Here is a 24,140-nt window from a genome sequence, read left to right on the forward strand (position 1 = left end):
TGTGGCAGCCAGACCAGACCAAGACCAGCATACTGTAAACATCAGCTTCTTCAACCCTCTCCTTAACCGTAAGGGTGAGTATCATCATCATCAGCATCTGGCTGATGTGGAAAATGAAGCTCAGGGGCTTTGGTTTGGGGGATAAAGCCTGTCTTGAAACTCAGATTCCTTGACCCTTACTCTGGTCTTTTCTTATCATTATGTTTTCCTCTAACAGGAAATACACTAGACCTGCTCCTTTTATTTTGCTTTGAAAAGTACAGTACTATACATTGAAAAGTCAAAGTTATGCACCAAACTCTGATGCTCAGGTGGGAAATAAACACCAGTGTCCCCCTTTGTGAGAATTTCAGCTTTAGGGCGTACACCCGAGCGACCACCACCCCTGCGGCTCTCCCAGGAGACGCGGCGCCGCCAGCGCATGCCTGCGGAGACCAGGGGAAAGATGAGGTTTCTTGTTGGCAGTGAAAGGCCCACTACATCCCTTCCGTGTCCCTGCAGGGCATCCAAAGGGAATAAAAAGACAGAAAGCCAGAGGCTGTGGTGGCCCCAGAGAAAGGAGAACGTGGGGGCTGTAGCAGTGATAAATGAAAGGCCCTCAAATCGGCGCTTTTCAACAAGTCCTCTGCAGAGCGGCGTTCCCAGCTAGCGGGGTGTGTGAGTAAACGGGGAACGCCGCTTATCCGAGTTTGAGATTTTCTCCCTTGCTCATTAGTATATCAAAACTTGGAGAGACTTTCCCATTAAAGAAAGAAACAAACTTGTATTTAATATAACCCACCTTGCATAATGCTGATAAAAATAAATGTGCATAAATGTTTGCATTAGTGATATTCCTTAAGAACAGTATGTTCAATGTCGGCTGTAGGCTTATGAGGCCATCCTAAGTGGTTACGATTCTTGGGGACCCGAATAACCCAGGGCTTTGGCATTCATACCACCTCCTGTGTGCACATGTGTGCCGTCAGTGCTTCTATCTAGGTGGATCAGGTTCATGGCGAATAAAAGACTGCCTAAAAAGAAAACATATTTACAAACAAAAAAGATAAAGGCTTACTAACCTTGTCATTTTTTAACTTGTACCCCTTTGAAAGTATGATGAACACAACAGGACAGACAATTTTGCAAATAATTTAAGGAAGTTTACAGACAACCCCTAAACAACACTCATTAACCCCGCCACCTGAATATTAAACCCATAAGTAAAATGCAGAGACAAACAAGAGTATTGTCAGTTGACACCTTAGGAAGAACCAATAAAACTCTTTACTGAGAACTTAAAAGTGCAAAGACAAAGAAAAGGACAACCACTAAGTGACAAGAGTATTTATCTGGCAGGGATGTGTTCAAAACACCTGAGGAAGAAAGAACCCATGTTTTAGTGACAGGAAAAAGGGCGATTGAGAGGTTTCCCGAGCTTTCCCGAGGTTTCCCGAGGTCGCACTCCCAGCCTGGAGCCAGTATTTGATCCCAGTCCCGTCTGACTCTGGAGACCGTGCCCGTGCTGCTCATGCTGCCAGCTTAATGGGAACAACAGTGGGGGAAGAAGTGGCTCTGGCTTCAATGAGCAATCTATTGGGGGAAGATGAGAGACATGAATATGACAAGAAAACTAGTCAGACAGGCGGAAGAGTGCATTAGAGACACAGAGAAACAGTACCAAATAAAAGAGCAAGATGAATGTTTCAGCCCAGGCTTGAAAGCAGTTATGACAGAGCCAAGCAAAGAAGTGTCTGTGCACGTGTGTGCCCATGCATGCATGTGTGTGCCCACGCACACGTGTGTTAGAGGAGCAGCATGACGACAACGAGAGCACCAGGAACAACACCGCATGGGCTTCCTTGATCCCGGCCTCTGAGTGCCACGAGGGCAGGAGCCGTCCACACACGATAGGCGCTTGGTCAGTGCACATGGAAAGACAGGCGGAAGAGGGGGAGAAGGGCTGCTTCACATTTCTTCTTAAGGAGCCCATACCTTAAACATTTTACACCGAGTCACTTACTGCAACTACATGCACCAGGGACACGGAGGACAGCTAGACAGCATGGAGGCAGTGGCATGAGGCGCCCCGCCTAGGGGTGAATGCCAATATTACGACGACGTGCAAGATGCAGGTCGAGTGAAGGGAGGGGAAAGGCACGCGCGGCCAGACAGACCTCCTCGAAAGCCAAGCTGTGTGTGTACCGCTGATGAGCCTTGGGCAAGATGCGTGCCCTGCCTCAGTAGCGCTTCCTTCTCTGTCACAGGAGGCTCTCAACACTGACCTTCTGACCTGAAGACCGGGAGCCCCTGAGCCAGACTCCCTGGGCTGAGCTGGCACTGCCCTTCACTGCTCTGTGACTTAGGAGAGTGACTTAACCCTCGGTGCCTGTTTCCTTATCTGCAAGCTAAGGTTCAACATTCAACATGCACTTGCTATGCAGGGTAATTATGAGGATTAATGTGCTAATATGTATAAATAACACAGCATTGCTTCTGGTCTGTAATCAGTGTTGCATAAATGTGAGGCCTTCCTGGTGGTTCTTCCCCATTTTAGTGCTGCTCCCGCATAGTAAGCACTCATTTCTTAGGCCAAGGCTGACTCTGAGGATGGCTCATTTAAGCAAGCTGCACTCTCAAAGCTCAGTCTTACAGATTTTTAAGATTGCAGTGTGGGGGAAATGTCTTACAACTGGAGATTTTAAAGGCCGTTCAGTATTAACCTAATAAAAAATACGTGCCCAAGGCTATGTCTTCTTTTCCAGGACAATCTCAGCCTCCTTTCTTCTTTTCCCTCTGCACAAGGCTTGGCGGCATGGGACCATTCAGGAGATGTTGAGGCATACCAGTGGAGCCTTCGTCTATTGTAAAATCCGTTTCCTCTGTCTAAAATGTCCCCTTAGTACTAAAAACGTAATTGGCTGCCTTCTTGCACAAAATGTATCTCGTCCTGTGACTTGGTCAAGCATGATTAGTTAATTAGGAGCATGATTAGTTAATTGCTAAGGGCACCTGGCATTTGAAGGAAAAACGGGTGCCTGGGACGTCTTCCTTCTGACGCAGTGGGAAATGATTGGGGGTGCAGTGGTTACTCAGTAGGAGGCAGCTGTTTTCAAGTGGATATTCAGACACTTGCAAATGCTAGACATTAAGCCGTTCTTGTCTGTCTTTTTCTCTTTTGTAAGGGGATGGGGGAGGACAAAGGCACAGGCTCTGAATAATTTTTAAAAATCTCTACTTCTTGTAATAAAAGTATCCATCCCCATTAATTCCAGATTGTTTGCAATGTGCATACTCAGCCACTGGCCAATTGTGAAATCTCCAGATTTTCCCTTTGTTTTCACTTTCTTTTGTATTCTATAAGACTTTTTTTCTTTGAAAGGCTCTTTGTCCCTCCCTTCAGCACCCCGGAGCTCACACCCACCCTGTCCGGAGCTGGGAAAGGGCATGCTGTTCATGCACTCTTAGGTTAAGCTCCTGAGCGCCTACAGTGAGACTGCCCCCCTCCTCTCCCTGAGGATGTTCAGGGTAATGAGCCTCTCAGAGCCTCTTCCTCTTCATCTTTTCTGGGTCATGGATGTGCTTTGGAAATCAGGTGAAGTATAAAGACCTTTATCCAAGAAAAATGCAAAGAGGAAAATTTATATATATATATGTATATACATACATACATATATATATATATAGAGAGAGAGAGAGAGAGATACAAACACACAGACAGTGATTTGTGCTCAATTTCAGGGGATTCACAGCACCTCTTAAACACAAAGTGGGAATTTTTAAGGGTCCTATTGTAGCACTCACGCAGGACTTTCTGCCATGTGCCTGGGAAGCGGCTGCGAGGAAAGGGCTTTTTGAGAATTTCACTGTGTTCCACTTTCCTCCTCAGCACATAATGTCAGTAATAGAGATTGTCTAAAAATTGGTATGAGAATGAAAATAAAGATTTTATTAATATTAATATTGCCCACACAGAGCATTTTTTTAATCAAAGAGTATTAAGAGGTAAGAGACACAGAACTATGACACCATTCTATGTTGTAACGCTATCTAGAATCTCTGCCTTGAAGAAAACAAAGGTTTAGAGAAAGACATTCTCAACTGGAGACCAAGCTAAAAGGCATGACCTAGGCCCTTAGAAATTGATTCAGGGCTAATCTTCACATTTTTTTTCCCCTGAGGAGTCCCCAAGTCAGAAAAGAGGGAATCCAATAACTTCAATCTTTGTGAACACATTTTAGAGGCAGAGACATGTTTGAAATCTCTATTTTACTTGAAAATTCCATGAGATTTTGTATTCCACTCCAGAACATATCTATATTTTCTTTAATATTAAAATAGTGTGCATTTCTTAATTTTTTGAATAAAATTGATGCTTCATGAAGATGAGCCTTGCTTATTGGCGTGTGTGTGTGTGTATGTGTGTGTGTGTGTTTCCTCATTACCATTGTTCCTTCCTTCCTTGGAGGAGGCGGTTCTGCAGCTACCATCAAGAAGCCTGGGTTGTGAGATGAGGTCACCCTGAAGGATACGTGTCCCCCACATGATGAGTGTCATTTCACAGCATCCACCATCATGACAGTTTAGGAAGTATGAGCAACCATATGGCTCTATGAAACATTTAAGCAAGAGTAAGAGCACACAGGGGAACTACCGGCAAGGAGCCGATATAAATCATCATCTCCATAAGGATGGCCTTGGAAAGGAGGGACCCGGACATGTAGGATTCTCTGTCTTCCACTATGAAAAATAGCCGTGGTTTATATTCAGAAGTTGAATGTGTTTCTTTACCACAAGCTAAGATCAGTTCCTGGTTTAGAACTGGTGCTCAAAAAATATTTATGAAATGAATAAAATTTTCTGCAATCAATCAGAATGATATTTTGAGAACTTGCTAGGAGCTCATATCTTAGCTGGGTTGTAAACTCTTCTCTTCAATAGAAAGAACACAGTGCTTCGGAATCAGAGACTAGGGCTGGATTTCAGGTCATCCACTTAATAGTGGTATGGAGTTAGGAAAATTACTTGAGAAATTACCTAAACATAAATTTATTAATCTAAAAAGAATGATACTAATACCATAGGGTTGTGAGGCAGATTAGCAATAATGTCTATGAATGATAAGATCTGGCACACAGTAGGCAGGATATAATTAGTCCTGTTAGTATAAACATACTATACAAAGTGTTATTCTTCACATTCAATTGAAGTTGGACAAACTCTGAATGAAAATAGAAATAGAGGCCAATAAAAGACAGCAAATAATTAAGGACATAAAGATGTGATATATATTGTATAGGCGTTAAAGGGTTTAGAGAAAAGCGACATTATTAATTAAGACCAGAGAAGAGAGGACTGGAACTGGTGCCTGGGGAGGATCTGTATAGGCAGAGATAAAATGAGTGTTCACAGCTCCTTCGGTTTAGAAGAAACCGTCAAGATAGATTTTTTCCAGATGTGCTTGAGCAGAGTGAAGAGACTGATTTGTATCATTTGAGGGCCAATTAAGTGAAAGAGTACGTGGGAGAAAGGAGAGACAACAATGGCCTTTTGACAATACAGTTCATTAGTGCTTTCTAGCTTGATTCATTTTAGATTTCAGGGTTTATGTTGTTCCAAAACCTCAAGGAATCTCCTCTCCAACCCAGGCTTCCTTATGACTGTCGTACTGTGGCCTGTGCAGGTTGGTAAGAACAAATCAGTATTGCATTCTGTGTGAGCATCGTATTTTAAACACATCACTGGCAATGTGGAATATGCGCAAAATAAGGGAACGTGAGGATGGGGACTTCAAGGAGAAGGAGCTGTGCCATAGAGAAAATTAAGAAAAAAAAAGAAATAAGAAGACCCAAGGAAGTGTGGTGGCATCCTAAGGTACCTGCCCAATTATATTTAAGAGTGAAGACATTTGGTTTGAGATGCTCAGGTGAGCAAGCTAAGGAGTGTGCTTTGGTAGTACTTGGAAGCAAACTTGGGTAAAATGGAAAAAAGGATGTCCTATTAATTATCATTTTTGTTGAAAAAGTGAGATGTCCTGTGAGGTTACACTTCTACACTTAGTAAGTCAAATAGGATGGAGTAGTCAACCGTCTGGAATGCTTTTGGGGAATGTGGAGATCTACAAAGTTTAGGCAGTATATGGCTGGGTTATGTAACTTCAAAGCTCCCTTTTCAAACTCTGCAGCCTCTGATTTCTAACTTTATATCATGCCTTTTACAAAGGGTAGAAATCTTATACAGGCCAAGGCCAAACATCTCATTTCCATTGAAAAGATCAATTAAAGACTATTTCTGATTTAATCAATGTTAGAAATTGAAAATTGGATTAAGCAGATAAGCCAAGTCAAGATTCTTATCTAGCTGATCTTTGAGCCGCTAAATGAAGTAGAAAATGTCATCTGAATAGACCGGTCTGTGGCGTCTTCTGAGACATGCCTCTATGTCACCTCAGAAGCACAGGCTACTTTGGCAACTTTAGTTTTTATCTCAGAATTTTCAAATACATACATATATGTCACAACATACACATGCACACACACACATGCTAAAGGGGCCTATGAAAAGAGAAAAAAATTGCAGAAAGTGCTTTACTATACACAGACTTGAGCTACTGCATAAGAGAACATTGCACATTGCCAAAGGTGTTCTATACAGACGACTTTTACAAAGATGTAGAAAGTTGAACCCAAGGAAACTAGAAAAACTGTAAAATGGTCTTAAATCTGCTTGTGCAGTTCCCAGTCCAAGATATGTCCCCTCAGTCCATTGTCACACTTGGGCCCATATTATCCATGTTGTCCCTTGTCTGTCTAGGGCTATGAGGACAGTGTGGACAGGCCAGACTCCTCCAAATAATAAAAGTAATAATAAATATCATTAAATAAAAAAATATATTCCCAACTTCTTGACAGTATTCATTCACAGTAGTAGATATGTGGGCATCGCTGTTATTTGGGAAAAAATGTAAAATGACAAGAGGGCATTTATAGCCAGTGAGTGGAAGAACCCGCACCAAAATGTATTTCTTAAATTGGTATTCTAATCCCAGGCTACTTCTACAGGACTAGAGAGCTTCTTCTTTTTATTTGAGACAGAGTCTCACTCTGTTGCCCAGGCCAGAGTGCCATGGTATCATCATAGCTCACTGCAACCTCAAACTCCTGACCTCAAGCAATCCTCCCTCCTTGGCCTTCCAGAGGACAGAGCTTCTTTTTTAAATTTTTAATTGACATGTAATGATGCATAAATGACTGATAGATCGAAACTAGTTTCTCAGACCTTGACTGCCCTCACATTTGGTGCTGGTTAGGTGTCTGCTCTGGGGGGAGCCCTGCGTGGTGCAGGATGTTGCTTCCCAACATCCCTGGTCTCCACCTCCTAGATGCCAATAGTAAGTCTCCACTTGTGGCAACCAGAAATGTTCCTAGGCTAGATACTGGCATATGTCTTCTGGGGCAAAATCATTTCCACTTGAGAAGAATTGACCTAACCTTCTCAGCACAAAAATGCAGTGGCACCATCTTAGCATTAGTTTCTAATCTGGGTAAGGATGGGATGGTTTGTTACATGAGACTTTCATTGGCTATCAAGGGAAATATTTTTATTTCTCCATATACAAAATGACATCATTTCCCAATGAAGCCACAAAACACTTAGCTATAGGAACCCAATAAGTAAAATTGAATTTGCCAACAGAAATTGATATTTATGCAGAAGACATAGAAATCTTTACTCCAAACAATGTATCAACAAGGGTGAGAACATCAATAGAATTATACATTCTCCCCTTGAATTGATTTTGTTTCACTTGCTCAGATGTTTTTTGGATTAACTTTACTAATGAATTTTCACAGTGGTTTATTCCCTTGACTACTAAGCCACAGTCTGTGCTTAATTATGATATTCTTTCTTTAGTCCAGGTCTTTTATCAAACCATTAACATCTAGAAAGGATTTGCTGAGATGACAGCTAAACTAATACATCTTGTTTGTAAAGGACAAAACTAAGAACACAATGCACATGAATATTTGTACAGAAAAGCATATATGCATCCCATGCATACATAACAACATACAACAACTTTCACCATTATGCTTCTATTTAAACTTCTCAGTTCTTTTTAAGCCTGAACATTACTCAGTATGTATATTGTGGTTCTACACCCAAAATTGATGCAACAGTCATGACAAGAACAACAGGAAATATTTCTGTTGTAGACTCACAATTTTAGAAAGAATTTCAACCTGATTTTACATATCAAAGGATGTGTAACAAAAATGTCTTCCAAAAACATGTGGCACTGCCTTCTTCTAATACAGAAGTGAACAGTGTTGCAAATACACACATACATACACTCACAGAGGCACACGCACAGTGATACATACATATCCAAGACACATGACATGCTGTAAGGTTATGTCGAAACAGTGAATCAATACCTCAAAACCAAAGGAACTACTTTATAATGTTATGGGTCTTCCTGTATTCTTCATTAATTATATCATTGTTGAAGGAGCATTGTGTTTCTCAGGTAATAGTATCTTGGCCTAAATAAATTTCAAGGCCAAGGTGCTCATTAATCCAATGTGTACTTACTATCCATATGCTCAAATATCACTATCTCCTGATTACGTTACTGAAATGTCAAGCTGAATATATTTGAAGTTCACATTCTGTCTGTTAGGCAAAAGAACCATGTGGAAGAGCTATAAAAATAACCACAGTAAATCAGAATGCAAAGGATGCTTACTGAACACCACCCCGAAACAGCAGCCACAGCGGAGCATGTCTGCACACCTCCCAACAGCATTTGATTCCAGCAAATAAATGGATATTAATTTCCACCCAAATGCCCATTTCAATTCATTATCTAGAGAGGTAAATATTCACAAAGGTGACACCCAAGTCAATATTGACCTTGGGGAATAATAAATCTTGACAGTCACCAGAACAAGTGGTTTACATAGAGGATATGCACATGTACAATTCTACAGGGTATATTAACCATGAAAACAAACTTATATTAAATCTTTTAGAGATGTGTATATGTGTGTATATACTATTTTAAATTATTTTAAATAATGTATTAAATATATTATACTACATTACTAATAAATGATTAAATTATTTATTATATCAAAATCCACTGCAAATACACAGCTGAGGCATTGGGCTCATGGGGGCCTGTGGGAACAGTGCAGATACAAATGCAAAGGTTTTCTGATGGACGGTACTCAAGGTAAACACTTACGGCTTTGATGAAAATGAACAGTCTAACCAGAATCAGAAACCAAGACTGAATCCAGGTAGGCAACAATTTTACTTTGTAAGTATACTGTCATCACTTCTACTCACATGAGTTAACATTAGGAAGCACTGAAAGGGTCACACTGATAAAGACCAAAGGTCCACGTCTTTGACCAAACTTGGAGACAGAGGCACAAGACCATGGAGGAGATCTGCACTGAGGGCGGGACTCGGGCTCACTCCTGTGCCGTCCCACGTCCAGGCTTGCTGCCTGTGCTTGGGCTTCACCTAAGCTGTCCGTGCTGCAGCCCACTTTATCAAGCAGTCATTTTGCCACTTACTGTACTCTACATGGGCAATTTAATCAGAGCTAACATGAAATCCCCTTCTTTGAGGAGGTCCCAAGGAAATGTCTGGGATGCAGGTAGATAATTCAAACTCCTTCAGAAGATAATTTTTTAAAAAAATAAAAATAGTTATTGGCTACAAACTAAAGAGGTCAAGTTGAGTAGACATTTTTTTGACAAGCTATTATCTTTTCAAATCAGTAAATGCCAATAAGATCATGAGCATCTGGCCTGACACTCATATACAATAGTAGCAAGATCAGATTTACAATGGACTAAACATAGATACCTGTTTATTTAGTGTGATTTAGGTCAACGGTAAGATTTAAAATGTTTAATGGCCTGGACATCAGGTCCTTGGCCAGTGCAAGCAGACACTAGTGGTGTCCTCCCAGTGACCTGCCACTGCGCACCAGCGAGGCATTGGCTGCAACTGAGAAAGGAGGCCATCTCCAATTTTCCTCAAAACCTTCTTATGCCTAATCACTTTTGCATAAAATTAGAAATTTAGAGATTCCTGCAATGAAGAATAAGGCAGAGGTCTTCAAACGTACCTCCGTGAAGAATCAGAGAAAAGAACAGGCTTAGCGCTGGGATTCTGCTCCCCTCTTTCTCTTTTCTCCAAAACAGCTCTCTTTGTAACTTATTTTACACATTAAAATTCTATCTATGATTTCATGTAGGAAACCAAAAGTGTCTACTTTTAAAATAAATTTTAAATATTTAAGGCCTTATTGCTTAAAACCACAGTCCCCATTTCCTGAGCCACAGAGCTCCACTGCCACTCCAGTCTTGGAAAAATTGTCTTCCATGAAACACGGGAACCAGATCCGCACAGCAGGAGGTGAGCGGTGGGTGAAGCCGCTGCTGCTCCCCATTGCTCACATCGCTGCCTGGCTCCGTCCCCCACACCTGCTGCCCTCGTCCTCACTCCCACCTCCATCCTTGGAAAAATTGTCTTCCATAAAACCAGTCCCTAGTGCCTGGTGCCAAAAGGTTGGGCTGCCTTAAAATGTTAGTTCTCTTTGAGATCTAGAACACTGCACTTACTAATTGCCTTGGTGTGAAAAACTTCAGAATACTCTATGTCCTTTCTTCATAGCAGCCACTGATAGAGGAAAAGAGGCAAGACGGTGGGGCACTGGCCATGGGACAAGGGAACTTAGCCTTTCTAATCTCTCTAAACCTAAGCAGGAAAGTTCACTGAGTCAAGACAATTGTTGGAATTGTCTTGACACAGCAGACACAAGGACAGACCTTACAACTAAGGCAAGCAATAGCCCAGGTGGTAGGAACAAACTCATGAGATTTTGAGAATAAAGCAAAGACTTTATAGACCTGGATTTCCATACAACCCATGATAAAAGCAAGTTGGTACAAGTTTTAGTCCTCTACCAAGTGGATACGCTGAGGCTGGTAGGGAAGACAGGGGCCCTTCATCACACCTAGTCATTGGTGAAGAATAATGGTATTGGGAATACATTTGTCAAATCAGACCCTCTCTCTATTCCAACTGGGTGAGAAGATGTTATAGGACAAATTTGGGGTAAATGTTGCATCCCGAAGAAGGTAGAGAACAAATCTAAATGCTATCTAATTATTGCCCTGTTTGAAAGTGTGAGCTAAGTACCAGGGATACGTTTTTTCCAATTAGCACCAAATTCTATTATGTATGTATGTATGTATTTGGCAAATATAAATTATATACATTTTTGGTGTACAGTGTAACATTTTGGTATATGCAATCACTGTAAAATGATTGCAAACTAGGTGACATATCCATCACCTCACATACTTACCACTATTTTTGGTGAAAACATTTAAAACATGTTCTCTTCTCAATTTTCAAGTATACAACACATTTATTGTTAAGTATAGTTGTTTTGCTGTACAATAGATCTCTGGAACCTATTCCTCCTGTCTAATTGAAACTCTGAATCCTCTGACCAACTTCTTCACATTCCCTCTGTGCACCTCCCTCCCCTGGCAACAACCATTCTATTTTCTGATTCTGTAAGTTTGACTTTTTTAGATTCTACATACAAATGAGATTGTGCAGTTTTTGTCTTTCTATGCCCAGCTTATTTCACTGAGCATAATGTTTTCTAGGTTCATCTATGTTGTTGCAAATGACAACATTTTCTTCTTTTTCAAGGTTGAATAGTAGCCTACTGTGTTTATATACTAAATATTCTTTATCCATTTATCTGTTGATAAACACTTAGGTTGATTTCATGCACTGGTGAATGTGAATAATGCTGCAATGAATATAGGAGTGCAGAATCAGAAAATTTAACATCCATCTAATAAATTCTAGGGGTGCAGGGCTCCTAAGGGCTGCAGTATGATGTGGTGATGAAAATATTGCACTTAGGAGGATCTCTAGCAAGCACAAATCTGGAACAGACCCTACTCATAGTGGGCATGGACCACGGAATCCACAAGGCCACTAGTGATAGACATAATACTTGGCCATGAGAAGTTGATGGAAGCCTTTAATGAGTAATGCAACCAACTTTTATAAATGGTCATACTTATAGGAACTGATTGCCATAGCACTTCTAGACATGGAGAAGGGGCCATCTTTAATGTTAGGATAAGATAGCCTGCACACTGGGGCAGAATCTGTGGGTTTAGACACATAAGCTTTTTCTCACTCTGGATCAGATGGAAGAACTGCTTCTGCAAGGATAACTATCTCCTCAAGTTTAAGAATAGTTCAGCCTTTGTGTTGAGTTTGAAGGAACAGGAGATAAAGTTTGAAAAAGTATAAGATTTGGAGTCAAGGAAAAGTGGATGAAAAATCCCAGTGTGACCACCCACTAGCTATTTTATCTTGCGTAAATTACCACATCATCCAGGCCAAAATACATCCTTACTCTAGATTGGAGAGAAGAACAACTCTTCCATAGAACTGTGGCAATGAATAGAATGAAATCTCATCAAGTACCAATCTTAGCACAGGATGTAGGTTTGAAATTCTGCCAACGAAGAACTACATTACTTAACTTTATCTCTAATCTCCAATGTTCCAACGTTCCAATCTGCTGTTTTCATTTCTTTTGATTGTGTCAAAAGGTTCCTGATAGTTGTAGAATGAGAGGCATTAATCTTTTAATATCCCAGTAGTTTCAGCCTGTCTTCAATCAGAAAGCATCTGCCCTCATTGACCCCAATCCTGTAACCTGACAGAGCTCAATCACTCAAAGGTAAAACTCGTGGATGTGGCAGCACAGTCCCAGGTGACTGTAGTGGGGTCAGCACAGACCTGGGGGGGGGGGCTGGGGACTCATCTTACTCACAGCCCCTCCAGAAAGCTCCGTTTCTCTTCTTGAAGCAGGCATGTGGGTGTCCTTCCCTCTTGTGAATTGATAAGTCCCTCACTTTCCATTATTGATTAATCATAATCTGCAGCTCACAGATCAGTAATAGTTGATGATGGGAAATGAAGCAACCTGTTGTTCTGAGATGAGGGGAGAGACAGTGAAATTGAATCCTGGAAGGTATAAATAGGGAGAAAGAGCCAAAATACTTAAGCCTGTGCCCTGTGCCCCCGGGTGTAAGCAGCCCTCTGCTATATGTTAAATTAATAAACTTGGCTCATCAATTTTATTTTGGTAATTTTGGGGAAATATTTTTATCATAATATAAACATGGATATACTATGAAGCTGAATGCAAGTGTGCCTGAGCGTTTAAGATAAAATTCAGGAAATTACATGCTCCAGTGGCCATTTGAAGCTGAGCTCTCAGAATCCCCTGGGTTCCCATGCACTCTTCTTTTCTGGTGAGCAGCAGTTTAGTGCAAAAGTTTGTAAAGCATTAGCTTGGGCCATAAAATGTAAAAACAAGTCACTTAGTAAAAGTTAATTGAAACTGGCAGAGTGAGGAAAGTGGAATAGAAAGGAGAGACAGAAAGCGGGAAAGAACAAGAGAAAGAATAGAGGAACATGGGGAAGAGGGAAGAGGAGAGAGAAAAAAGGAAGGAGCATCAGAAGGAAGGCAGATTGGAGCAAAAGAAAAGAACGTTGAATATAAAGAAGCAGAGCAAAAAACTTAGGGAAGAGAAAAAGATGTTTAAGACATTGAGCAAGAATAAACCGGTGACGGGGGGTTTCAGTGCCTTGACGGAAGCAGCACTGTCATCTTTTGTTGTTTCCTCCAGAGCTATGAGGACTGCAATCCTACTGCTTCTTCCCATCAACTGTTCTGTCATGAACGAAAGGCTCCATGAACGTACAGGGAAATGGGTTGACACTAGGAAATTCATAAATATTGATGGAATGATGAGGCACATGCAGATGGAATAAGTCTTTGTAGTTCATCGATTATGGCACCAGCACCTGATCTGTAATCCCAAATTAGCGATTAAAGAACATTTCTGCTGTTTATTCACCAAAAACAACAGGCTTCAGCAGTACAGAGAAGGGCAACACGGCTGTCCCCAGTTTTCCGATTCTGCCTGCATTTGCCTGACTCCCCTGCGAGCGGCGCCTTGGGGAACTGAGAAACGCCCCGCCCCCGCCCAGGCTCACTGACTTACGAGGGTCTGTTTGAGGGTCTTCCCGTCATGCTGACATCTTCTCCAGGGAGCTGTTCAGTTTTCTGGAGAGGACGTGCTCCTTACAGAGGATGAGGCTCTCTCCTCCATTCTTGGAGTTTCTCAACAAGGGGATTCACTGGCGAGGCCCGGAAGTAGTGGTCACATCGTGACCAAGCTCAGGAACCCTCACGTTTCTCTGTCAGGGGAGGTGGATTCTGCCCACAGGCGCTTTGACACAGGAGCGAAAAGGAGAATGAGTTTCTGTGTGTCTTGGCAATCACTCAGCTCTCTGATTACCAGATGAAGGGGAAGTGGGTCATTCTATCTTCCTTTGAAAATGGAAATGTAGCTGTCCTTGCCCTACTTTGTATTATAAGAGATTATGAGAAAATCCATGTTGAGGTTCATTAATGATTATAATTATTGGATGCCCATACCTCGTGTATTTCATGCAGAGTCACTCACGTTATACTTGCACTGACTCGGTAAGGTCCATGTGAGTTTCCATAGGAAATATTTGCTGAGTGAGAGTTAAGTCGATTTAGCCCTGTGTGATGTGCGCCCTCTGCACTGTCCTTCTCCATCTCCCCCGGCCCATCTGCTGCACGTTCAGCCTTGCAGCATGTGAGAGGGGAGGCCAGCTTGGGCAAAACAAGGATTTGGCAATACTTGCCTTGGGCATCTAGAACATTCTTATTCTTTGCCTTTCCCCAGCTCAAAACATTCTCTTTCCCTCTTCCAGATACCCAGTGCTATATCTTTTATACATTTTTCTTCTGGAAAGGGTCTGTTTCTCTCAGTCAAGTACAGTTCAATATGGATTTGCATCCCTGTACTTTCTCTCATTGGGGCTCTGTGCCTTAAAGCTTATCTCTATGAATTAGAAGATTCCCTTACTCGTAGTTACAGATTTAGGGGATTGATGGAGGTGGCATAAGAGTAGTTTGGGGACAGATGTGTGGAGGCATTGGAATCAAGTGGGCTTTTCCAAGTGCCTTGTGGGTGGCAGATCCAGGTCAGGTCTGCACTAGTAACAAGCCCTGTTGGGAAGTTTCACATTTGGCAACTGCACCCACGTTGTTTTGCAAGGCAGCACTGGAGAGGAAGGGATGGAAGGAAGGAGAGATAAAACTGAACATATATATCCAGAAAATAGTGGACTATTCTAACACCTACAAAACATCAGTCTGTTAGGCAAATTTCTTTAGTCTGCTATTTGCTTTGGATTGTCTTCAGAAGGATATTTCTGTTTCCAAAGGTGGATAGTTAAAAATAATACAAACCACGAGCAGTGTTTTGGCACTTCCCTTCACTTTCTTTCTATCTTCAACATTACTGTTGTCATCCTTTAAAACTCAATCAATTCAGCTGATCCAGGGAACAGATGGCATTAATCAACCCCCAAGAATATGCACAAAAGCAATTAGAGATGTAGAGACACGGAATTTATGCCAGCAAATCAATTATCAATGATAGCAAATCAACGAGGCACACCCAACTTCCCCTTATTTCTCTTTCCACTGTGCATCCACTAGTAGTAGTAATGATCCCTGCTTTACCCCCCTGTCAGAGGGGGAATGAGAACTGGGATGTTGAGGTTTAATTACACATCTCTTAATGACTAGTTCTCACTCTGCTGACAAAAACCAGCATAATTTACAGACTAGAAGATGCATCAGGATGATGGATACAGACAGCATGTGCTATACGATGTCATGCAAATATGAAATATACTACACTGAGAATATGGTCGTTTGGTTATTCCCAGAGAAGAACTTCATTTCAGAGAACTGAGTACCTATTCTAGCATCTATCGCTCTCATTTGTCAAAAACAATGGAAACAGCTATAGAATACATTTTAACCACAAATCTCCACCTTCTGTGAGTTTACTAGCTCATGTATCCCTATGTCTTAAATTTACTTGGCTGTCATTTTCTTCCTGATATTGTGTAACCTTTGTAGATTCTGCAATATCTTTCTGAAGGTCCTTACTAATTATTACCTGAGTTATTGTAATCATCTCTTAACTGCTTTTCTTACCATCAATCTTGGCCTATTTCAGTCTATTCTTGACAGTGATTTTTTTCAAAGCAAAAATATGACAATGATAATTACATTTATAAAAGCTTTCCATGAATCTCCATAGCTTTAAAAATAAAAGTAAAAGACTCCAATGATTACCTACTTCTCTAATTTCTTCTTCTGTCTCTATACCAGGTAATAACTGTCCCCTATTTCTGTAGCTAGGGAAGTCCGACTTTGTTTAAGCCTTAGCTTAAATTTCATTTTCCTCAAAGATTATACCTTAATGCCCAGCCAGTTTCAGATGTGCATTTTCTGCCTTAAATTGCATACTGTGCTTACCTTCACTATAACATTTACCACTCTGACATGATTAAAGTTTTTTATTTTTTGGCTTTCTGGCATTCAAAGTTTCTGGAGGTCATGGAATATATCTTCTTGTTTATTGTTATTTCTTCAGCTTCATAGAAAAACTTTAGCTTGGGAATGAGAACTTGTAGTTGGGAATTAGTCCTTCAGTAAGTTTTCAAATGAATAACACATGAACTATTAGTACTTAGATCTTCTCCTGACCATAGCTTCAAAAGATGACATGTTGTCAGGGTAATTTTATAGGTTTGCAATAACAACACTGACAAAAAAGATTTTTCCAGTAATTTAGTACAAAATCTAAACTTTTCCTTTTTATACTGAACCCTGGGCTATGAAAAATACTTTTATAGCAATGTAATTATGCATTTTTAGATTATATAGGAAATACTCATTAAAATTGCATAAAGTAAGTTAATAAAATTAGCTCCAACTTGATACTGAGGTCAGATAGATGAAGAGGATTTTTCTTTAAAAATACATAAATAAAAACATCTCAGCAAAGAAATCATGGAAATGTGCAAGGTTGTACAGGTACAGCAGCCCATTCTTCAGCTCCCAGTCAACTCTGAATTTATGCTCTTTCATTTAAACAGCTAACAACTTTTTGGCACTTTCAAAATAGTAATTAATAATATTTATTCATTTAAAAATAAGCATAGAACATAATTTAAAAGTAAGACTCTAACAATAGAGCAATAAGAGAATTTTAGTTTAGAAATAAACTAAACCATTCGTTTAGTAGGAAACTATTAGTTTATTCTCTCATCCATTCATTTGCCCAATGTTTTAGGCCTTGGATACAGACATTCAAATGAAAGATAATCATCAGAGAACTTTGCATCCTATTTGGGGAGAAAAGAATTATAAGAAGTGCTTACTATGGAAATGTGATCTATAAAAGTATTTGATACAGCCTAGGGAAAATGTTTGATATTCTCTCTCTCTCTCTCTCTCTCTCTCCCTCTCTCTCTCTTCCTCCCTTCCTCCCTCCCTCTCTCTCTTAGTGTGTGTAGTTGGGAGAAAATGAGGGAAGATAGAAAATGGGAAAAGCCATTCTAGACCAAGCATGTAGCCTATGCAAATAAATGCAAGGAGACGTGAGATGACAGAGCTTGTTTGTGCAATGTGAGGGAGTTTCATAAAGTTGTGTGGGAAGGGTGGTGGAAATGAGGTTTAGAGTATTTGCCAGAGCCAGATCAGGGCCAGTGCTGTGCTGGGACAAAGAGCCCATAACTGCTATTTAATTAATATTCCTTGGTCTTACATACATAAACTTACAAGCCATGATGCCAACGGACGTGCCTCTCATAGTATTGTTATGAGTTTGTGTATGTGTGGGAGAGAGATTCATAAGTCTTCATCAAGGCTGTGCCCCTCCTTTTTCAAGCTTTTAAATCAAAATTCATAAAAGAAAAGTAAAGCATATGTGCTCATCCAGGTATGAGTCCTTTTATCTTTATTTATTGTGATGTTTAGCATCTTGCATTGAATCTATATCCCAGTTGTTTTTTTTTTCAAGTATAAATCAGGAGTTGTCTCCAGTGGGAACTGCTACCCCCATGTCTTTTGCTATGGGTAGAGCTACAGAATTAACCCACATCAAATTTCCACAGAGGCTTATACACAGTGCTTAAATTAATACATTGGAATAAATTCCCTATCTTACAAAGAGTATATTCTTTGAAGATAGATAGATGTAGGTCCAGACTCTGATTTTTTTCACTGCTTAGTTTTGTGATTTTGGGAAACTCATTTACTTCTATTAACCTTGAATTTACTCATATGTAAACTGGGTCTGTAAGACTACCTGGTTGTGATGCTTTGCTAAAATATATGGACACAGTATACAAAGTGAGAGACATAAATTGCATAGAAACTGGTAGGAATTAAAACCTTATTTGTTGTTATTCTAATTATAATTGCTTTAAAATGTAAGAGTACTTGGCAGGGCCCAGTGGCTCACGCCTATAATCCTAGCACTCTGGGAGGCCCAGGTGGGCAGATCATTTGAGCTCAGGAGTTCCATACCAGCCTGAGCAAGAGCAAGACTATGTCTTTACCAAAAATAGAAAAAATCAACTGGGCATGGTGGCACATGCCTGTAGTCCCAGCTACTTGGGAGGCTGAGGCAGAAAGATTGCTTGAGCCCAGGAGTTTGAGGTTGCCATGAGCTAGGCTGATGCCACAGCACTCTAGCTGGGGCAATAGAGTGAGACTCTGTCCCCCCCCCCAAAAAAAAATGTAAGAGTACAATAATCCCAGAAATATCCAAATGGAATGACTAATAGGCAACATCAGTAGTTAAAGGCAAAAATACATTACAAATCAATAGGATTTTATTAATAACATTTAATCCATTTCCTTCATTTAATTCACCAAGATTATCAGGATAAGCAAGTAACCTTTACAAGGTCACCAGCCAGAAAGTGGCAGTTTTGACAAATGGAGAAAGCTCCCCTTATGAATTAAAAATGTCATTATTGGCTGCAAATAAGTACATTGCAACTTCTCAATGAAGTCCTATTGAGTGAATTGTTATTTTTCTCTGGCCTTTTAGGTCACTTGACCCTTTTCCTATCTTCCTATTTCATGTCAATAATTAGTATTGTATATACAGGCCATATTTCAGTGGACAAGTCATATCTCAAAGTCTTTGGATTACCAACTAAAGGTCTTAGGAACATTTTAAATGGTATCACCTTACTTAGTTTTGTAACAAACAGACATTAAAAAGTGAAGCAATTCAGTAAAGGGAAACTGGGAGTCAATAAAGAAAGCAAATGAAATTGTGCAGAGGAGCAGAGAAAAAAAGAAAATTGCAACGTAGAAGACAGCAATTCATTAGAATAAGAATAAAGGGGAGAGAGTGAGGTTATTCACACGGAAACTAATGTTCTCAATAATTTTTGACTCTTGTGTGGAAATTACTAAGTTAATGTTTAGTTTATATTTGCCAACTGTGGAAGTACCAGTCTAGTTTGGAGATAGGAGGCAATGTGAAGAGAAAGGGAAGAGAGTTCATATGTACCGTCAAAGATGAGCCAATCAACAAAAGATCATTAGGACTCTTCCAAATGAACATGATAGTGTTTCCTTTACTTCTGCTGACTGTAAATGCCACAAAAAGTTTCCTGCTGAAAAACATCAGCCTGTTCTTTGTTTATTTATAATATTACCTATTGATTGGGTTTGTGCATATGCTTCAGGTAACTCAAGGTATAATGCATCTCTTTATGTGAAGAGCCTATGAATATGATTGACATCTGCATATATCTCAGATGAAATTCTGCATATGATGAAAGGGCTAGAATAAGAGTTTTGATTCCTCTCTCAAGGCTATATCTGTGTGAACCTAATATGTAGCAACAAACTTAGATAAGATGCGTGGAGATTGTTCAAAGTGATTTACTGGTCAAAATTAAGGCTCTTTATAGTCATGTAACATATGTTTATTGTTAACAATAAAGTAATGACCCCATACAGGTCTCACAAATTTTTCTGATCCTCTGAATGTAAGTTCTGCCATTATAATAGTCTTTCAATATGCCCCATATTTGAAGAATCTCCTCAGTGAGATATTTAGCTGTTGTTTTGTTTGGAACTATATACATATATATCTCAATTATTGTTTTATACTAAAGCCTGTGAGGCCTGGAAGGTTGAATAACCTGACAGCTATTTGAAAGCTGTGGCCAAGCTAAGACTAGAACTTCTTAGCTCTTATAACTCCTGGTTTTACTTTAACCAACTATCAAGCCACATTGCTTCTCCTTGTATCAAAGGAGTTGACATTATATGTAAAGTGATTTTTCATTTAACGGTGGCCTATCATATCTACATTTGAAATTAACTAATTGCCTCAGGGTAAACCCAAAGGAAGAGTTGTAGCTATTTAATATCCTAAAAATCTGCAATGGGTGAATTTCTGGAGTTTTTATTACTGGTAGGTGATTTTGTTCTCTGCACAGATTCATGATATCTGTACTGTAGCTGGTCCTTCTAACCTGTCTTTATTTTAATTTTGTTTAACTAAGAACTTATCTATAATCAGGTAAGCATTCATTTTTCCCTTGGGGATAAAAACTCAAGTTTTGGTCAGATTATGAAAAAATTAAATGCTCACGCACATACACAAACCCATCGTAACAACAAATTGTTATAAGAAGAATAAAAACAATTAAAAGTTATTTATGCCTGAACAAAGTCCACATATTGAACTATATACCCTGGGACATCTTGGGTCAATAATCCATTTTCAAGGATACCATCATAAATGACATGAGATAGTATTTCAAAATATAGAAAAAATAATCTTGAAAAATTTTTCCAACTAAACTTAAAAATGACTATTTGAAAGGAATTTGTTATTACTAGATATATGCATATAAATGCATATTTCAGATAAATAATAAATCCAAGCCTTATATTTAATGAATAAAGAGTGTGGTCAGTAGAATTCTGAAGGAATTGTGGAATGTTAGTGCTTTTTTCTTAGAGGTTCTGCATCATAGGTTTTGAAGACCACCGATAGGTACTGAGTTCAGACGTAATTTTTCTGTTGCTATCCTATTGTTCCCTGAATTAATACATTTTGTAGAGCATAGTAACCATTTATGATCATTTTTTAAGAACATTGACCCCAAATATTTAGCAAGCAGCATGTATTTAATTGAAATGTTGATTGGAAAGGGGAAATTAAACTGCCACTTGTGAAATACTAAAGCTCATTATCACAAAGTTTCATTTGAAATGTTTAGAGTTAGCTTTATTATTGCATCAGTAATGATAAGCATGAGTCTTAAATCCATGTCATTTGTGTTTTATGAGGATTATTAAAACATATTAACTATAATTCAATTAATTTACAGAAAATGCCATATTACAATTTTTTTTCCTGCCTTAAGTAAAGGTGCTACATGAAGAAGCTCAAACCATTCCATTTCCATTTAACCTTTATTCCTCACCCCCACCTTTGTGGCTCTTTAAAGTACTCACTCCTCAGATAGGTAAATGTGCTAAAGGGAAAACACGGCTAGTTTGCTACCACACCTTTGCATCATCAGGACAATACTGACCTCTAGTGTTCTAGAAAGTAGAGAAACCAGCTCAGCACCATGTCTAACTTCCTCCTAACCACTTAGATCTCTTTCTACAGCACCATGGGAACAATTTTACAGAAGGAGCAAAAGGAGGAGAAGAAGAAAAAGAAAAGTCATATATAAGATTCTTACTTGCCCCTATATATAACCTGAATAATTTCTAAACTTAGGCTCCTTGGATCCTCCCTTAGAAAAGTTGACTTCTTCACCATCCTTTAGTATGCAAACTTTAATAAAATCTTTATAAAGCATAACGAGTAACTATAAATACTGGATCTCCAAAACTTCTGATCACAGATAAAAACACTGTCTCTGTTTTATACTGTTTTAGGTACACAGCATTTGTTTCATTGACATCCCTTGAGGTATAACTCTGGGAAGAGATATTCAAGATCCTCTTGGACCTAAGAGGGTGGGGGGAAAGGTAGAAACACTTCTAAGTTGTAAGTAGTCCCCATCTTTCTATAACAGTGATATTGCAGATTTAAAAAATAAAAAATAAAACTGTTGCAATATGGGTAATATTTCTGAGGTTCATGACAGGGACAGGGGATAAGGGAGCAAGCCCAGAAACTTGAGGGACCTTGACAAAGCATCTTTGGGAACAACACAGATGGATTAATTGCATTCTTTCTCATTTAGGAGTTCCCAGAGCTGGAATAACTTCCTTTCCTCTGCCTAGAGAGGCAGCTGAGCCATTGAGCTTGAACCTCTGATCGCTCCAGAGATTTATTCAAGTTTGACAAACTGGATTCTTTAAATACATAGTGCAGGTGGTGGATCACCGGGTGTCCAGCTTTCCTGCCTATTAAATTAAATGCCCTGCACTTGCTGAGGTTAGAGCTTCGACGACAGACTGTACACTTAGTGCATACTCATTATGTGTTATGTTCCTTGGCACAGAGATTTTGGGGGTGGGGTATGCATAGAAGCTCTTCCTCCTGTAAAAGGGGCAGCCATTGATCTTGTGGTTGACTACATTGGGCTATGACTCTTAGGCCAAAATTCTGAATCCTGTTAAACCGGTGCGCATTGGTTGCAAGATATCCCAACTGGAGCCTTCTGCCGAGGGCAGAGCGCAAAGCCACGTACTGTGGGGCGCTAGGCATACTGCAAATCCGAGGCACTGCATTTGGGGATGAGCCGCTGTCACCAGCACGGTGGCTGAGAGCAGCTCTATCCCTGGAAGCTCAGCTCCCAGAACATACTGTCTAAAGCCCGGGCCCTTCTTGCGAAACGCCCTGGCCGAGATCAGGCAGGCATAGAACGTGCAGCTAGCAGGAGGCTAAGAGAAGAGAACCTTTCCTTCTCCCGGAACTTTGCGATTCCTAGATAAAAGCAGGAAATCCAGCAGGGCTGGATCATCTGAGCTCTGCTAACTTTTGAGATGGTTGGACTGATGGAACCACACTGATGAGCATTTTTTCCCCTTTCCTTCTGCCCAGAGAAGATACAATTGAGAACGCCTGGACAGTTGATTGTCTTTCTAAATGCTACCATTCCCCACCTTACCTACCCGCCCCCAGCTCCTGGTACTCACAATTTGTCGCTGTTAATCCCAAATGCCACAAGCCAGAGAACAGCAAAGTCAAAACGCTGGTCAGCCGTGGTACAGAATCCATTTCCCCAGAGTGAGCGGTCCCTCCCAATCGAATCCGAAATTCGCAGGCGCCGGCCGCGGCTTCTTCTCTCTCTTTCTCTCCTCTGCGCCGCCTGACCCCCTCCCACCCCCCTTCGGAGAGGCACTCGCTCTTTCACTCCATCCCGCGCCCAGGCACTCCACAGAAACCGTGGCGGGGGCTTCTCGGGAGCTGCGGCTCAGGCTACCGTCCCCGCACCAGCCGCTCGCTGTACGCGCCTTCCTCGCCCGCCTCTTCTTCCTCTTCCTCCCTCCTTGGAGGTGCAAATCCAAACCCGATTACAAGGACGGCGCCGAGCTCGGTGGACAGCCGAATCCAGCTCGCCAGGCGCGAGAGCTGGAATCAGCACCCGGGTGGCGGACAGCTCCTTATAGGCGAGCGGGCCGCGCGGCGCCGCCCCCGGCCAGGCCCGCCCCGCGCTCGCCTATAAGAGCGGCCTGGGCGGGTCTTTGCCTCGCTCCGGCGCCTTTCCTCGCGGCCGCCGAGCCTCTGCGGTGCGCTCGGGCTACCTGGGAGGGAAAGGGAAAGGGAAAGCAAATCTCTCGCTCTCGATCCTGTCTCCTCCCTTCCCCCCAATTTGGAGTACAGGTATTAAAATTTAAACCAGATTTTCGAAGAGCGCTGCTGAAAGGATGCTAAAAGGAGTTGCAAGACAGATCGCATTAGGAAGAGGGAATTTCCTATGGAAAGCTTATAAAGAGCTGGCGAGATGCATAGCCCCTCCTTTGGAGGAGAGGGAGAAATAGGGCTTGAATTACGGTATTTAATTTCCCCTGCGTTCGTTCCCTAATAGGGAAGGCTGATGGGTCTTGATATTATTGGGATGTCTGGTTTAGCGGTTTAAATACGTGCGCTCCCCCGCCTCCAGACTCCCGCGCCCCACTTCCATCG

At 40.8% G+C, this 24,140-nt stretch overlaps 1 protein-coding gene across 1 annotated transcript in view; it reads right to left on the reverse strand.

The window, feature by feature from the left end:
* Positions 1-23,584, reverse strand: part of CNTNAP5 (contactin associated protein family member 5) — a 772,432-nt gene extending 748,848 nt beyond the window's left edge. Inside the window, exon 1 of the mRNA XM_012755965.3 lies at positions 23,150-23,584. Coding sequence (XP_012611419.2) covers positions 23,150-23,231 — 82 coding nt within the window. The 5' untranslated portion in view covers positions 23,232-23,584. The remainder of the gene's footprint in view (positions 1-23,149) is intronic.
* Positions 23,585-24,140: the final 556 nt, after the last annotated feature.

Source organism: Microcebus murinus, chromosome 8, assembly GCF_040939455.1.
Source record: "Microcebus murinus isolate Inina chromosome 8, M.murinus_Inina_mat1.0, whole genome shotgun sequence".
NCBI lineage: Eukaryota > Metazoa > Chordata > Mammalia > Primates > Cheirogaleidae > Microcebus > Microcebus murinus.